Source organism: Peromyscus californicus, unplaced genomic scaffold, assembly GCF_007827085.1.
Source record: "Peromyscus californicus insignis strain IS unplaced genomic scaffold, ASM782708v3 Scaffold_13__1_contigs__length_99412109, whole genome shotgun sequence".
NCBI lineage: Eukaryota > Metazoa > Chordata > Mammalia > Rodentia > Cricetidae > Peromyscus > Peromyscus californicus.
This window is the reverse complement of record NW_026294424.1, coordinates 29,561,787-29,580,307: the sequence shown is the minus strand read 5'-3', so window position 1 is coordinate 29,580,307 and position 18,521 is coordinate 29,561,787. Positions and strand designations below refer to the sequence as shown.

General features: G+C 39.8%; 1 protein-coding gene across 3 annotated transcripts; it reads left to right on the top strand.

Annotated features, from left to right (window-relative positions):
- Window positions 1–6,562: 6,562 nt before the first annotated feature.
- C1d (C1D nuclear receptor corepressor) lies at window positions 6,563–18,223 on the top strand. Of its 3 annotated transcripts, none has more exons than XM_052734773.1 (5): window positions 6,563–6,676; window positions 13,141–13,286; window positions 14,540–14,606; window positions 14,915–14,970; window positions 17,526–18,223. In XM_052734773.1, the coding sequence occupies exons 2-5, from the start codon at window positions 13,149–13,151 to the stop codon at window positions 17,688–17,690; spliced, it is 426 nt and encodes a 141-aa protein (XP_052590733.1). In that variant the 5' UTR covers window positions 6,563–6,676; window positions 13,141–13,148; the 3' UTR covers window positions 17,691–18,223. The 3 variants fall into 3 exon arrangements, with proteins under 3 accessions (XP_052590733.1, XP_052590732.1, XP_052590734.1); XM_052734772.1 differs by lacking the exon at window positions 6,563–6,676 and adding an exon at window positions 6,695–7,001; XM_052734774.1 differs by lacking the exon at window positions 6,563–6,676 and adding an exon at window positions 7,075–8,380.
- The last annotated feature ends 298 nt before the right edge of the window (window positions 18,224–18,521 follow it).

The following is an 18,521-nucleotide window of genomic DNA, read 5'->3' as shown; positions in this document are numbered from 1 at the left end:
ACAGTTATCTGTCATTTAGTAAAATTTTGTATTCGCTAGAATTATTACAATAGTTTTCTAAATAAATGAACTCACTTATCATGAATCTTAGGTCCAAGTCAACATGGGAGTCTAAACCATACTTTCAGATTCACCCACAAGTTGCTTTCGTGCTAAAAGCAGTCACTTAACTAAAGGTCTATGCAGCCTCTTTCCTTTCACCACCAGCGCTGGCCACTCGATTTCTTTTAGGGTCATGGTTCACATACAAAACACTTATGCTCTTGGGGAGTTTTCATGGGCACGGGATGCTTAAAGAGAAACTAAAACCTAGAATGAAGGGGTGCCCCTGATTCCCTTATGCATACTCAATATCTTCTGAAGGTTTTGTAAAACAGTCTGCCACCCATGTCTTGGAAATATCACATATTTACACAGTTTAGAGAACATTGGGATTGTTTTCAATAATAAAAAACCCTGAAAATTATGTTCATATTTTGAGGATTTACTCAATGTTCCTAACCTGAACAGTATCAAAACAAGACAAGTCCATATATTCCTAAGCAACACACAGTGGCTAAGGGTCGGTGAGTCACATCACAACCTGCCACTCCATTGTACTCTCAGTTTCTGATGTCTTTCCATGCTCATCATTTCCCTTTATAACAGTTCTCTTGAACAGAAATGAAAGTTTCTCGTTTTTTCCTTGTGATGTTGGATGACACATCCTGATCTTACAGGCTCAGATACAGCGTATGTAGCTGCATCACGCACATTGCTTACACTGTTGATGACATACAACCTTCATCTCCTGGGATAAGGATTTTCAGTTTTTCTCCTTTAGCATCAATTCAGTTAATTCAGATTGGTCTTGACACGGAGATGGCAGATTTGCAAAGATAGTACAGACCCACTTGAAATAGAAGTGTTCATGCTGATTAATACATATATTTATTTCATGATGTCAACAAATGGTTTTTTGTTTTGTTTTTGGATCTTATTAGGTAGGAACCATCCCATGAGATCTTTAAAAGAAGCATGGCAGCCTCCCCCACCTCTTATTTTTAGAAGTAAGAATGCTCAAAGAATCCAGAATTCACTGATTGACTAGAATGGCTGATCAGCAAACCCCGAGGATCCCATCTCCATTTCTGTGTTGAGATTTCAGGGATGTGCCTGGTGTTTCATGCAGGTGCCCGGTATCGAAACTCAGGTCCTTATTTTGTCTACAAGCGCATTACCAAATGAACAATCTTCTCAGGCCCTAAAACCAATTTCTTTGAAGTAAAAAAAAAAAAAAATTTAATTTTTAATGATTATTTTTGTTGTTGTTGTTTAAAATGTTATACATGGGTCCAAAGAGATTTCTCAGAGGTTAAAAGCACTTGCTGCTCTTACAAAGGACCTGGGTTTGATTCCCAGTACCCACCTGGCAGCTCACAACTGCCTGTAACTCCAGTTCCATGGGAACTGATGCCCTCTCCTGGCTTTTTTGGGCATCAGGCATGCATGTGGTACACAAACATGCAAGCAAAAACACTTATACAAATAAAAATAAAAAAGAAAGTTTTAAAAGTAAATAAATAAAAAAGAATTTCATACATGCATGTAATGTTTTGATGAAATCCACTCCCCATTCCCACCCTTCCTGTCCCCTCACCCCTGTTCCTCACAATTTCTTGTGCTTTTATTTGTTGTAGAATATTCCTTTACATGGTGCAAAGTACGTCAATGTGATTAGTTTAATAAGAAGCTAAATGATTAATAGCTAGGCAGAATTTTCAGAGAGAATACTGGTGGGACAGAGAAAGACTCGGTACATTTATGTGTAAATCCACTAAGCCTAATTGGTGCTGCCCATATGTGCATGAGTATAGGCCATCTACTGAAGCATGAGTAACGTCTTAAGGGCCATATACCTGAAGAAAATAGAGTCTCCCCTTCCCACAGCCATCAGCTGCCCATAGCTCCCTACCTATGAAAGGACCAAGCAAATGCCATAACAGGCTGCTCAGTGTTCTCTCAGAGATCAGGCCTCAATTTCAGTTTCCCGAGACTTAAGCAAGCAGTTTCTGGGAGGGCCATGAACAAAAGACATAGATAGTCCTTACAGTAGCTCCCTTTCTGCACGTACTCTGACTGTTCAAGGTTCAGCCAGTTATTTACTGTCTGGGACCCCTCACCAACTTAGAGCTACGTGCATGGGTCAAGGCGAACATGCTAGGCCAGCCGGCCCCCATGGCAGCTCAAGGACAAAGCCTGGGACTTGTCCCGGACAGCCCCCAAAATGATAATTGTAACCCCCAACCAGTAAATTCAAAGGTTACATACCCTCACCCAATTAAAAGAGAACAGAGACCTTCAAAAATAAAAATAAACCAATCCGAGTTGCACCCGTGCCAAACCTCCAACCCCCCAACCACCCTGAAGGGCTTGCAGTTTTTGCCTTTAAATAGCTAGCCTCACAAAGGAAGAGCAACTCCTCCCTGCCTCACTGTATTGGGTGTAGGAATGAGCTCCCTGCCTAGGCTTGTATCTATAGAATAAACCTTGCTGTTGCATTCTGGACATCCTTGGTCTTCAGTGGTCTCTTTGGGGTTGCAATCTGGGCATAACACCTAGGGGTGCGATTTCGTGACCTTTCCTTCTCCCATGCTGGGATTTTATCTTGCTTGATCTTGAAAAAGAATTGTGCATTTGATCACAGTCACTGTAAATTCATATGACACTGCCTTTCATATGCAGACAACACTATTTCATTGCGGTCATCCACTGCCTATGGATCTTAAAAGCATTCTGTCTCCCCCTGCCCCTTCCATGATGATACCTGACCCCTCAGGAGAGGGATGTCTTTAGTCCCAAGGTTAAGGACTCTTTCTGCCTCCTCTTCTTCAGGATTCTCTGGACCCTGAGGGGAGGAATTTCATGAAGACATCCTGTTTAGGGCTGAGTGTTCCAAGATCTCCCATTCTCTTCACAATATTCAGTGTTGAGTGTCTGCATTCGTTCCTATCTGCTGCAGGAGGATGTTTCTCTGACAATGGCTGAGCAAGGCACTGATCTACAAGTATAGCAGAATGTCATTAGGAATCATTTTAAGGCTACGTGTGTGTGTGTGTGTGTGTGTGTGTGTGTGTGTGTGTGTGTGTGTGTGTGTATGTGTGTGTTTTCCAGACAAGGTTTCTCTGTGTAACAGCATTCGCTGTCCTGGAACTCAATTTGTAGACCAAGCTGGCCTCAAACTCATAGAAATCCACCTGCCTCTGCTTCCTGAGTGCTACAATTAAAGGCTTGCATCACCACTGACTGACTTGCTACTTATTTTAAAAAAAAAAAAGATTTATTTGCTTATTATGTATACAGTGTTTCTGTTTGCATGTATCCCTGCAGGCCAGAAGAGGGAGCCAGATCTCATTACAGATGGTTGTGAGTCACCATATGGGTGCTGGGACTTGAACTCAGTACTTCTGGAAGAACAGCCAGTGTTCCTAACCTCTGAGTCATCTCTCCAGCCCTACTTTTTTTTTTTTAAAAGACCAGTATTATTTGTTTTTACCATAGGTCCCTGGGCTGTATAGCCTCAGGTTCTTGTTCATCCAAGCAGTGTCAGATATGGGTTCCTTCTCATGGGTGGGCCTTACGTCAAACCAGATATTAGTTGGTTCCTTGCACAAACTTTGTGTCACCATTGCATTAACATGTCTTGTGGCCAGGACACCTTTGTCGATCCAAGGGTTTGTGGCTGGCTTGGTGTTTACATTTCCTTTTGTGCAGAGTGCCTTTCTGTACCAAAGACACTAGAACATAGGGGTGAAGCTCTATGTAGGCACCAGCTTGATGTTCAATGAGTTGTGTAGCTATCATTGTCAGCAATGAGGCCTTGCCATCAATTTGTGGAGAGAAAGCTATAATCTTGGCAACAGCCCGAGTTGTTTAGGAATTCCCTTTGGCCAACAACTCAGTTAGATGTAACCCAATCTTGGTACTGGAAGCTCATTTGGTGACAAGAGATGGTCAGTTGGGACTCTGTCTCCCTATTATTTGATGATTTCATTTAGATCACTTTATATATGTGTGTATATTTTAGGAATCTTCTTCTTCTTTTTTTTTTTTTTTTTTTTTTTTTTTGGTTTTTCGAGACAGGGTTTCTCTGTGTAGCTTTGCGCCTTTCCTGGAACTCACTTGGTAGCCCAGGCTGGCCTCGAACTCACAGAGATCCGCCTGGCTCTGCCTCCCGAGTGCTGGGATTAAAGGCGTGCGCCACCACCGCCTGGCCCGAGATTTCATTTTTTAACAGCTGAGTAATACTTCATTGTGCAAATGCACCACATTTTCTTTTATTTTTTTATATTTTCTTTTCAAAACAGGGTTTCTCTGAGTAGCCCTGGCTGTCTTGAAACACACTCTGCAGGCTGGCCTCAAACTCAGAGATCTGCCTGCCTCTGCCATCCAAGTGCTGAGATTAAAGGCGTGTGCCACCACACCCAGTTGGGTTTTTTTCTTAATTAAATCATTTGAAATGGGAAGATACACTTCTAATTGGTATCTTTTAAGGTTGGGAAGATAAACCTTGAATCTAAATCTTTTGAGGTGGGAAGATCCACCTTTAATCTAGATCACACCTTCTGCTGGCAGCCTATAAAAGGACATAGAAGACAGTTCTTTTCTTTGCCTGCTTGTTTTTGCTCTCAATAGCAAGTCCACTGGCATTAGAGTCCACTTCTTTGGGATCCCAGTGTATACTGACAACCAGGGGAGACATCCAGCTTCCTGGACTGAACAACTACTGGATTCTTGGATATTCCATTCATAGGCAACCATTGTTGGATTAGCTGGACCACGGCCTGTAAGTCATTCTAATAAATCCCATATATATATATATATAAATTTTGTCACTCTATAAATTTTGTTACTATATAGAACCCTAATTAATAGAAGTGGTATAGCTAGATCTTGAGGTATAACAATCCTCATTTTTTTCTGAGGAACTGCCACACTGATTTCCATAGTGGCTGTACAAGTTTGCACTCCCACCAGCAATGGATGAGTGCTCCCCTTCACATTCTTGCAGCATGAGCTGTCACTATTTTATTGATCTTAGTTATTCTGATGGGTATAAGATGAAATCTCAAAGCAGTTTTGTTTTGAATCCTGATGGCTAAAAATGTTGAACATTTAAGTGTTTCTCAGTCATTTGAGTTTCCTCCTTTGGTAATTTTTTTTTTTTTAGATCTCTACCTAATGTTTTAATCGGGTTATTTGCTTTCTTGATAACTATTTTTTGAGCTCTTTTTATATTTTGAATATTACCCTCTATCAGATGTATAGTTGGTAAAAATATTTTCCTATTCTGTAGGCTGCTGCTTTGTCCGAATGACAGTGTGCTTTGCCATATGGAAGCATTTCAGTTTCATGAGGTCTCATTTATTAATTGTTGATCTTACTGCCTGTGTTAATGGTGTTCTAGAAATTGAGAATGAAATTTAGAAACTTTCACTTCAGTTTCTCATTTGCTACAACACTAGTCACATGACATGAACAGGTTATAGATTAGTTTGGATATTGAACTCATGTGGTCAGTATGTATGAATTAAGTATCAGTTGTGTGCAGTGGGATTCTGTAATTGTAATGTCAGTAGGAAGAAAACATGGGAAAAACCTGCATAGGAGGTTTGTGTAGGAATCCAAGCTTGCTGTTGCCTTACAAGCTGGAATTGTGTAATATTTTGTTTGTGTTCTGACAAATAAAGCTTGCCTAGCGATCAGAGGGCGGAGCTAGCCACTAGTTAACCATTGATGCCAGGCGGTTGGCTCACACCTTTAATCCCAGAATTTGGGAGGTGGTGACAGGACTATAAAGCGTGTTGAGACAGGATCTCTCGGCCCGTATTCGGTCAGAGGATCCAGAGAGGTAAGAAGTCCGAGTGGCTGCTCCTTTGCTTCTCTGATCTTTCAGGTTATTACCCTGATATTTGACTCCTGGTTTTTATTGATAAGATTAAATAGATTCATGCATTATGGAATAGTAATAGGGCAGAAAGGAGGAGGGTGAGAAGTTTCCTTTTTGGCATGCAGTTGGCCATGGTTAGGGGTAAAGAGGGAGTGGTGAGTAATTGAGGTTCCCTCCTCTCAGGTCACTTTAGCTTGTGTGATTGACATAAAACTATCCAGCACAGTTGGGAATGGTGCCACAGCCTGTTACCCCAGCACGCATGAAGTGTTGTGAATTCATATTACATGAGACCGGCTCAAAGACAGAAACAAAATAACAAAACCCGGGCTTGTACTTTGCATATGTCCGCACCCCTATTTAGCTTTTTTAGTTTTTTAAATTGTATTTTCACTGGCCAGGCATCTGGATGCTCCTCAAAAAGCTTAATCTGAGCTCTGGACCCAGTTTCCGTCAAGCGAAAGAGCTGCACAAAGCTGTTGGGAACACTCAACTTGCATCTGGGGTAGGTGAGAGCAGAAGCCTAATCTACACAAGATGCCAGGGCCTCCTTCCTCTCACTTCCCACTTACAAACTCTAAGAATCTCCGCCTTCGGCCTCGGGATGGGACGGAGGCCGGGAGAGCCAGGGGACTGAACTACGCACGCGCGAGACCCGGAGCGACGCGCGCGCGGCAGGCGGAGGCAGTGTCATGGCGTCATCACCGTGCGACCTCTTTCCGGGAGACGGGCGTCCGCCGTATTGAGGTATAGTGCAAAGCTGGGTCCGGGCGAGTGTCGTGCTCCTGTTACGGTCCCCTTTCCCGCGCCCCGGGATCGCGTCCATCCCGTGGCCGGCCGGGAGGAGCCAGCGGGGCCCCGGCGCCGCTAGCGTGGTCCCGGCAGTCCCCTGAGCCTGTCCGTGCGGCTCAGGCCCTGCCTTGCTTCGGACCCTGGTTTCTCTCTCAGTCCTGCCTTTTTTGCTTTGATTGTTAGCGTTGCCTTTTAAGGATTGAAAACCAACCAGTGAAAACCCAACGCCATCGGTTTCTGGCTGATTTCAAATCTAAACGGAGAAAGGCCAAGATGGAAGGTGGAAAGTAATTTTTTTCACCCAGTCCTTACTGTTCTGCCCAAGATCGGAATACTTACGGTGGCAGTGTTAGCTCACTTGAGATAACGGCTTCCTTAATTTTATTTTTCTTTTTTTGACACTGGGTTTTTCTGTGTTGCCCTGGGTGTTCTGCATTCTCTCTGTAGTCCAGGCTGGCCTCGAACTCAGTCCCGCCACCCTCTGACTCCCTAGTTGATTATGTCAAGAAAGTAAATTTTCTTTATAGTCTGGGGAAAGTTCATCATGACTCAATTTTCTGTTAGAAGATAGGTTTAATGACTTAAAATTTGTTGACTACAGTTTAGTTTTGGCTTGGAAATGGTGTATTTGCCTTGGTGTGATGTTTATGGTCTAGCTATTAACCTGTTTGGGCTAAGAGTACACAGAACCAAATATCAACCATACACTTTTTATTTATAAATAACAACTAGGCCTTATTAAACTTTAGAAAACTACTCGTGGTTGGTAGAATCGACAGGCTGCATTGTTTTGTTACGAGATAAAATGACAGTGTGAACAGTCCTTTTTAAAAAAAGAATAGAAATGGAATCCCTCAAATCAGAGATGTTGTAGATGCTTTCCAATACCTGTAATGACACAATTTTCTCTTGTTTTTAACTTTTTAAATTGCTATGTATATAACAGTAGCTACTGTTTCCAAGCATTTAATCCTTTATATATGGCTCTAAGTATTCTACATTGGATTAAACTTGGATATTTTCATTTTCATAAAGCAGTAACTAATATTATTAGCTAATGTTTTGAGTATTCTACTAGTAGAGTACAGCTTTAAGAGTTTTACCAATATTATTTACTTAATCTCCATCACAATCTTATTATCATTTCTTTAATTGCAATCAACAAGTTCCATGCTTTGGAGAAGGTAGTTTTTGCTGCTTTCTAACTTTAGTTTTGAACTCATTGAAGTAAGCATTGAATAGAATTTGTTTCCAGTGTGACCCCAGTCTTAAGCTGTTTTCTTATTGTGTTTAAAATATTTCTGTTTATCTATGTGTATATGCTCTTCCTGTGTGTATGCCACATGTATGTGGGTACCAACAGAGGCCAGTAAAAATCAGATCCCATGGAGCTGGAGTTACAGGTGGTTGTGAGCTTCCCAGTCTGACTACTGGAAACCAAACTTGAATTCTTTGGAAGATAAACAATTGCTCTTAAATGCTGAGCCATCTCTCCAGCCTTGTAGTTCATGTGATTTTTGTCCCTGGAGTTTTGGATTGTGTGTTTGTGTGTGATGTTTTCCTCCATCGTTGTCCACTTTGTTCATTGAGTGACCCTCCACAGTGTTTCTTACTGGACCTGAGACTCACTGACTTCAGCCAGTCTAGCTAGGCTGCTAGGTGAGTCCCTGTTTCTCCCTTCTGAGTGTTGGGCCCCCTGCATACCTGCCCCACATTTATGAGGGTGCAGGAGATCTGAATTCCGGCCCTCAAGCTTGGGGTTGGGGTAGGTGCTTTATCCACTTAGCCATCTCTCTAACTCCTGTGATGTGTTTTTAGAGGTTAATACATTTTTGAAAAGGAAGCCTTATATATTTTCAGATTTTACTGAAAATTACAGCTAACACTAGCAGAATCACTGTATGACCAAGACAGTAGCATTTATTGAGAACATATATATGTGTGTGTGTGTGTGTGTGTGTGTGTGTGTTTCACCATTATTTTCTAAGGTGCTGCTGTATAAAACATAATTATAGGAATAGAACTATGATGCTCAACCTGCAAATAGCGCTCTTGTTCCAAAAAAATCAATCAAGTATATGTTGGATTTTCCTTCTCTCAACTAATGTGGTAACTATGTGGAACTCTAATTGCTATAGCAATGGAAACAGGTTCCAAATATACATCACCATATATTTTTCTCCTGAATCCATGTAGTAACTTCTAATATCTGTAAGTCCAAACTGTGACATGATGTTAAGATTCTCCAAACTTGGTTTCCAGTTAACTCTGTGTGTATGTGTGTGTGTGTGTGTGTCTGTGCATGTGTGCACATGTGTGCACGTTAATGATGTGTGTTATGGTGCTCATGATGGTGAGCACTATTGGCATAGATTCAAGTGAGTCTTGTGATCTTGAGGGTAAATTACATAGTATGTAGTGTACTTCTTAAATAAGTTACACGAGATATTCAACACCTCAGGACTCTGGCCTTGTACCAACTTCTTTTTTCTGTCTTCATTTATTCCTTAAATGATGGATTCCTATCTCATGACTTTAAATACCATCTGTTCATTGACAATTTCCAATTTTTTATTTCAGCAGTGACCACTTCCCCTCAATCCTAGACTCCTTATACTTAGCTTCCCACTCAATACTTTGATGACTCGACAAACATCTGAATACTGTTCTACTCCCACAAGCTTGCCCATCTTGATTTAGGGGAGATTTTTTTTTTTTTTTAAAATAACACTCCATAGTCTAGCTGGCATTGAACTCAGGATCCTCTTGCCTCAGATTTCCAAGTGCTGGGATTCTAAGCGTGTACCACCATGTCAGTTCATGTCTTAGTTAGTAGCAGCTTCACTCTTCTGGTTGTTTTACCTTATTCTCACAACCCACAAACAGCCCATAAGTGGATTCTGCTACCTTTGCCTACAAAATCCAACCCAAACTGGACTGCTATTCTCCACCTTCAGTTCCTTCTGCCTAGTTAAGTAGGTAGCTGGTACTGTCATTTTATCTAAACTAGTTTAACACCTCCATAGTCTCCTAGATTTCCTCTGTCCTGTACAGCAGCCATAGTAGCCCTATTAAGACCTAAGCCAGAGGGTACCACTCCTGCAGGGAACTTTCATTGTTTTACTTGCTGATCCCTTCCCTTCTCGCCCTGCCACATCTCCCAGTCAGTTGTATTTTCTAATATATTCGTTAATTCTTTGAGAATTTCATACATGCACACAATACATTTTAATCATACTTATCCCCACTCCTCTCCACACCCCTCAGACACCTCCTCCCTTGACCTTGTTAGTTGTTTGAAGGGTGCTTTAGCAAGCCTTCTTTCCTGGGATCCACAGCTGATTCTGTCTTGGATGACTGGTCTAGCTCCAGAATTGTGGTAGTGTGAGGGAAAGATAGGAATTAAGACTGAAGGACGAGAGGGCCAGACTTTGAAATTGCTTTCCTGTTTGTCCTGAAAGGGTAGGGAGCCATTGCAGGGCTCAGGAAGACTGAACATCAATACCTAGTTAGGGCACTGCGGTGAAGACTCCCTTCCCCATGGTCCTCTCCTGGTTTTGTCTCCTTGACTCCACCCTGAAGGGTGCTTTCTTGAACAGGTCGGGTCTTGTTATGTCTGCTATCCCCTCATGTCATTGTAATTTTGTGTTTCTGTGATTATTTGATTAAGGTGTATCATCTGCACTCAACACTAAGCACCGTATGGACACTAGTTTCTTAAGTAAAGAAATAAGTGGGATATATTGTTTATGCTGCTCTTCAGTTTTCATTCCTGACTTATCTTGGAAATCTTTGTAAACTGAACTTCAGTGCGTTTTCACTACTATAGAGTCCTTTATTGGATGATATAGCATCATTTATTTAATCAGTCTGTATTAGTAGGCATGCATGTTGTTCATTGTCTTAAGGTTTTGAGAAATATTGTAGTGGATGCACATTAACATTTTGTTTCATGTAAATTAAATGTACATTTCTGAGAAGTAAATTTACTGGGCCAAAGAACACACACACACACACACACACACACACACACACACACACATATGATTTTGAAATGGAGTGTCAAATCCAAAAGATGCTTAATTAAATCAAACTGCTAATGGTGAGAAGGGCCTGTTGGTGGCCACTTTAGCTTACATTAGATGCTGTTTGACACATGAAAAATGGTGTCTTGTTCTCTGGTTTCCTTGGTGAAGCTGAATAGTTTTCTTTGGTTATTAGTCATCTGGATTCTTCTGTGAGCTGATGGCTTCTTTTTCTTCTTTCTTTGGGGTTGTGTGTAATTTCTGCTTGTTTGTTAAATTGATTCGCAGAGGCTCTGTTTCCTGTTGTGCTCAGGTTATTTCCTTAGTATTTTATTTGGACTTAGACTTGATCTACGTGTCAGGTATGTTTCCTTAGTATTATATTTAGAACTATCTATGTGTTTTCACATGGGTACATTTTAAAGAATCAGGTAAACATAGAAGGAATTGTGGTATTTTGAGGTTGGAGGTGTAGCTTAGAGGAAGGGTGTATACTTAGCATTCTTAAGGCCCTTGGTTCAGTTCCCAAGCAGCTGCCCTGTCCTGCCCACTGAAGTTAGAGTGTCTTAAAGACATTCTGTGTATAATCAAACGTTCTGAAATGTCAGCCTTTGTTGACAGCAGTAGATTGTGAGTGGTGTTGAGCAGCTGTGCAGGTAGGTGTCCCTCTCTCCTGTGCTAGCTGTGTAAATGGTCCAGGCTCACCTTCTCTTCATCCTGCAGTGCACGGCTGAACCTCTTCAGCACTCAGTGTGTGATGATCTGCTGTCTGACTTCACTGTAATAATCCACGCAAATCCTTGTTGTGCTCTTTAGTTTAGGAAGGTTGCTTTTTTAAAATGTAATTTCATGTTTTTAATTACCATGTACTTCAGTATATATCCTTAAATAACAAACATCATATATCTGTAATACCATTTTCATATGCAACAAAATTATCCATAATTTTGATAATGAACTTTATAGATTAGATCAACTAGATTATTTCGTGAATGAAAAATTGGAAGCCCAGAGAGATTTAGTGATCCTCCCCCCCCCTCCCCCCCCCCCCCCCTAACAGAGTCAGTGTTCCAGCAGGCAGCACTGAAAGCTCAAGGGTCTGCTTCCACTACCCCCAAACCAACCTGGTACCACCCCCCCAAAACCAACCTGATACCACCCGCCCCCAAACCAACCTGATACCACCCCCCACCAGACCAACCTGGTACTAACCCCCCAAACCAACCTGGTACTACCCCCCAAAACCAACCTGGTACTACTCCCCAAAACCAACCTGGTACTACCTCCACCAACCAACCTGGTACTACCCCCCACCAGACCAACCTGGTACTAATCCCCCAAACCAACCTGGTACTACCCCCACCAACCAACCTGGTACTACCCCCCACCAACCAACCTGGTACTACCCCCCCAAAACCAACCTGGTACCACCCCCCAAAAAACCAACCTGGTACTCCCCCCAAACCAAGCTGGTACTCCCCCTAAAACCAAGCTGGTACCACCCCCCCCCCCCAAAACCAACCTGGTACTACCCCTCCAAAACCAACCTGGTACTACCCCCCCCCCCCAAACCAACCTGGTACCACTCTCCCAAAACCAACCTGGTACCACCCCCCAAAACCAACCTGGTACTAACCCCCCCAAACCAACCTGGTACCACCCCCCCAAAACCAACCTGGTACTACCCCTCCCAAAACCAACTTGGTACTCAGCTGTTGTTAAGATGCTTAAGGACTATAAATACATATATAAACTTGAACTTGAAAAGTAATTTTAGTGATAGTTGATAAAGATTTTTCATATCTAGGGTTTTTTTTTTTAAGTTTAGTACAATGAACTGTCAGAATGACACCGAAGTTTTAAAAAGCAAAATCAAATAAAAAATTTTCAGACAAACTCACTTTGTTGATTTCTTCAGCAAACATTAGAGGACTTGTTTATCAGACTTTCAGTTTTAAAATTTGCCTTCAATAGAATGCTTTAAAAAAATATGGCTTTTTTCCCCCCCATTTATTTTTATTTCTGAGATGGCAAGACTGGCCTTGAACTTAACCTGTAGCTGATGGCGACCTGGATCCTCATCCTCTAGCTCTACTTCCCAAGTGCATGTGCCACTGAATCTGGGTGAACATGGGTTTTGCTTATTGATATGTTGTATTAGAATCATGTTTTCAGAGCTTTGAAAATCTCAAGGGCTTGATGTGTGGCCTGGGTGGGTTTTTCCTCCCTCCCAGGAAAGAGGCGCCTTTTAGGAAGAGATGCTGGGAGGTAGCTAGCTGTTCTAGACTTGCATGCCAAGATTCACTTACTAACCTTACTCAAAAGTAAATGTGCTTTTTATTTTCTTTCTAAAGTTCTGTCTCCAGTATGAATTCTGAGAACTTCTTTTTTCAGTTGTTAAAATGGCAGGTGAAGAAATGAATGAGGACTATCCTGTAGAAATTCACGAATCTTTATCAGCCCTGGAGAGTTCCCTGGGTGCTGTGGATGACATGCTGAAGACCATGATGTCTGTCTCCAGAAATGAGTTGTTACAGAAGGTATTTTGTTGTTGTTGTTGTCTTTTGTTTTTGAGACAGGGTTTCTCTGTGTAGCCCTGGCTGTCCTGGAACTCACTCTGTAGATCAGGCTGGCCTTGAACTCACAGAGATATGCCTACCTCTTCCTCCCAAGTTCTGGGATTAAAGGTGTGTGCCACCACCGCCCGCAGCAGAAGGTATTTTAAATGTGTTTCCTGAAGATGAATTTCATAAGACGGTAACATGTGGAAGAAACAGTTGATTAGCATTGTCTATGTCTTCCTACTGGGGTTCCAGCCATAGAAGTGTTGGAGTATATTTGTCCAGAACATCCTGCAAAACTTTTGCATTGGGAATTTAATTTTGGAAAGCAAGGACATGATAGCATTTTTTTTTTTTTTTTTTTTTTTTTTTTTTATGGAACCCATCTTTGACCTTTTAAGAATTGTAATGATATCAAAGTTTCTGGAAACAATGCAGTACAAAAATTGTAATGAAATGGTTTTGTATTGCTTAAGCATTTTGTTCTGCTTCTTATATATAAGTGAACCATGTCCAATGCTTATGTTGAGTAATTACTTTTGACATAAAAACCCAGATTATAACTCTGAAATTGATACAAATTAGAATAATTTTTCTTGGATTGTAAAAATTCCTTGTTTAACCAGAAATGATACCCTGAAGTGAATTTATTTATTTATTTATTTTTTGGTTTTTCGAGACAGCGTTTCTCTGTGTAGCTTTGCGCCTTTCCTGGATTCTCGCTCTGTAGACCAGGCTGGCCTTGAACTCACAAAGATCCGCCTGCCCCTGCCTCCCCCTTGAGCGCTGGGATTAAAGGCGTACGCCACCACTGCCCGGCTGAAGTGAAAATTTTTAGCAAAAGAAAACAAAACAAAACAAAAAAAACCCCGCACTGGTTATGTTTGGGTATATGTGTGTATATACAAATACATGTAAGTTTGCAGTAGCGACTGATGAAAAAAAGAGGCCATGAATATGAAGGCAGCAGGGAGGGGTATACAGGAGGGTTTGGTGGGACGGAAAGGAAGAGAGAAGTGTTGTGATTAAAATACAATCTCAAAAATAACTAAAAAGAATCACTGGTTTAAGAAGACATTTTTGTGCAAATTATTTCTAGATCATTTTATTATTGGATTAAAGGAAGTGAGAAAAACATGCCTTTGATACCTTGTGGTTGGGAGAAGTTTAAAGTGTTATCTGTTGGTGTTCAGAGTTTGTGTATATCTTTCATTTTCTTGTCTCTCTTTTAGTTGGACCCACTGGAGCAAGCAAAGGTGGATTTAGTTTCTGCATACACATTAAACTCCATGTTTTGGGGTATGTATGTTTCTTTGTAGTTCATTAGAAAGTATATTATTATGTTAAGGACGATTTGTTTTTAAGAGATAGCAATTAACATAAAATTATCCTTTATAGTAATCTTATCAGTCAAATGTTTTTTTCTTTTATGTCAGAGTACAGGATGCCTGTGAGCCACATACAAACTTAATATTTCATAGAGGTTAAATTATTTGAAATTGAATTAACTATGCACCTTTCCTTCTTTGAGTAACTAGGGTTTCTTTTATTATAACACTCTTACTATCATATATACCACTTTATTTAATGTGATCTTTCTCTTATAGTTTATTTGGCAACCCAAGGAGTTAATCCGAAGGAACATCCAGTGAAGCAAGAACTGGTAAGACATCTGTGATTTATCCCTATTTATAGGTCTGTTGTATAACTCTGGAATTTCAGTCGTACGGCCATTATCACTGGTTAGGGAGATCAAAATTATAGCAGAATGGCATAAGTCTCGTAATTATTTATAACTTTCTTATTATTTTTCCTATAAATTCTTAAAAATTTTATTCATCTCCAGGGCTACTTAAGAAAAAAAAAAAAACTCTTAGACAATTCTTAAAAGTGTATTCATTTGATTTACTAGCAGAGACGGGGAAATTTCTCTCCTACCTTTTCAATTCCTCCATTAACTCATTTTCTCAGCAGTAAAGAATTCAGTTCAGCAACAAAGCTAAAAGCTTTTTTGGCACCAGCTATATGTATACTGTCCAGTAATTCTGCATCAGTGACATATTTACAACCCGTAATAAATCTTCTACGTTTGTGTATGTATTCCATTTAGATGTATAAGTACACTAAATAAGATCTAATATCTTGGAATTTTTGCTGACTTCAAATATTAAATCAAATCATCTAATTCGAAGGAGAAAAATAGAAATCAAACATAGTTACCTTACTGACTTGGCTTTATGAATAAGAATTTTAATGAATTTATTCTTTGTGCACATAAAATATAATGTACATATATATGCAAAACACACTTGACATTGTATCCTTGTTTTCAAGTCTTCTAGTAGCCAGTGAATGTGTTATTTACATCTTAGTAAAGCACTTAGAAATAAACTGAGTAATTCAGCCTTCTTCATTAAAAAAATGCATAGACCAGGATATTTTCTTCTTTTAAGGTTATTGAGGGAAAATAACATCATACTTAAATATAGCAGTTGTGAAAAAATTTTAAGAGAAAGGCATAAAGGAATATCTATAGATTTTATTTGACCTACAGTACTGGCTTTAAGAAGTGTAGGTCATCTTTTTAGCTTTCTGATAGTGTCCTTTTAAGAAATGATTTTTCAACACAAAGTTATTTACAGTACTCAATATTGTGTTTGTAAAAGGATAAGATCATTTGTCTTCGTTTTCCTTTAAGATCTACTTTATGGAGAGCACATTAATTTTCTGGAAAAGGATTGGCAAATAAAAAGCATTCTTAAGTCTATTACCCTTTTCTGACCTTGCAACCGACTTTACTAATTGATCACAGAATTAGAGGAAATCTATTTGCTATTTGTCATATGCATCACAAGTGAGAAAATAGTCACCATATTTATCCAAGGATATTTGAGTGCCTACTAAGAGCTAGGCATCATTTTCAAGTGAGGTAATGCTTCAGAGAAAAAGCTGAGGAATGTGGCAGATGCCACACCCAGAATGAAGGGAAACACACAGTAAGATAAACACTGCATGTACTGACTGTGTAGGATGCTAAAAAGGTAGTTTATGGGGAAAAGAAAAAGCAGAGCAGGTATAGCGAACTGGAGTACCTGGGTCAAGTTCCAGTGTTAATGGTGAAGACAAGATTGACAGTTGAGCAGACTAGAAGGGAGTAACTGGATGGATGTTTGTCAGCAGAGCAATAAGCAGGGTGCAGGTCCCAGGGCAGGACGAGGGTGGATGTGCTGCCTCGTAAGGGTTGGGCTCTTACAGGAGAGACTAAGGAGCCAGTAGAGGATTTTGAGCAGTTACTCAGTTTTGATAATAAAACACTTGTAAGATTTTTGTATTTTACCGTGTGTGTTTCATCTGTTTTATTTCAGTGAAACTTGTTTTTGAGTAATGATCAGTCATTTACTATATTTTATGGTTTTCATCAGCTTTATTTCACCATTTGAAATATAAGATTTATTTATTCTGAGTAATATTCTCAGGAGATTTAAAGTGGTCCAGGAAACTACTATGTTTCTTAACTTTAAAGTCTGTGTATTTTATTAGAAAATTTCACATACTTTCCAGTCAAAATTATGAAACTGAATAAAAAGATCTCCTATTTCATTCTGCCTATTTTAATTGTGACACTAGACAGTAACATAAAATAGATATAAATACTGCCTCACCCATTTTCTGTTTAGAAAAATGATGGGAGAATTTAATTTGTTGATGTAAGTGTAGAACTCAGATTTTAGAATTTACTCTTCAGATACAAAATAGTTAAAATGAGAATTTAGGATAATGTTAATTAAAACAATAGAGCTATATATAAGCCAGTTATTGTTCAACGCTATAGTGATACCCTAGTGCGAGCCTTGCATGAGCTTTCTCTGGAAGAGTTCAGAACACTTCTAAAATATTTGGCTCTTTGTTGCTTAGACAGGGTCTTGTGGAGCTCAAGCTGGCCTCAAACTGGATGATGTTAAAGTCTTGATCCTCCTGCCTCTACTCTCCAAGTGCTGGATGCACCTCCATGTCCACTGGAGGGAGTTTAAAGTTTCTTTCCTAGACTCTCAGCTCTGAGAAAGCATGGGGCGTGTTCATCCTGTTCATTTGCACTCACTAGTACCATGGACTTAATGGACAATAAATACTCACTGAGAAAGAGGATAATAAAACCTAGCAATAGTGAACAGCTCAGGAAATCATTGCCTTTTGTTTTTCTTTCTTTTTATTTCTAAGGAAAGAATCAGAGTCTACATGAACAGAGTTAAAGAAATAACAGACAAGAAAAAGGCTGCCAAGCTGGACAGAGGTGCTGCCTCAAGATTTGTCAAAAACGCGCTCTGGGAACCCAAACAGAAAAAGACACCAAACGTTGCTAGTAAAGGAAAAAGTAAACATTAACTTTTTGGTTTTGATGGACATGTTTCCAAAAAGTACATCGTTTTTATCAGTTTACAAAACAGGTAGTTACGTGGCAATGTGAGGTTTAAATGGATTCCTTTTTGAATTCATATATAAATTTAAACATTAAATTTGGGATACTGAATCTTTTTTTGCTGAGAAAGATTAAGTTGTCCTTATTGATTTTCATATAGAGCATCATGTTTTTAATATTGTAAGATATTCTGTAAGCAATTGTGGAATCCAAATGTTCTTTGTAAACATTTGTAGTGTTTTAAGTGAATAATGATATTATGAAATGTGCTATCTGTAGACTGGAGTTATCAGGACATCTGTTTCTACTAATGATGATAAATGCAATGACTTAAATACCCACTTTGTTTTCTGTTTAGTTAGTTCAACATGGTTCTGTGATTTTTGGAGTAATTGCTTTCTTGATATTCAAAGTGCAGAATTGAAACCTTAAGGCTGTCCTTTAATTCTTCATGTTCCATTTACAATAAAACATTCTCATTACCACTGGTGGAAACTGAGTTTGTGTGTCCTGGCTGGCTTTGGCTTGATTCCCTCCTGATAAGGGTTGTAGCTGTGTGGCTCACTTGCTTCTTGCTGTACACAGAGAAAGTGAACATGTTCTCCAGATGAGGAGGTAGGCGTGAGAAGCTCCTTCCAATAGACAGCATTTATGAGTCATGCCCCTCAGTTTTCTTGTTTCACTCTTAGATTTTTTTTTTGACTATATATTTCTTAGGCATATGTACTTAGGAATATTTTGACCCAACTTTCTTTATTAAGTATTGCCCCTTAGGAGTAATCACATTGTATTTCCAT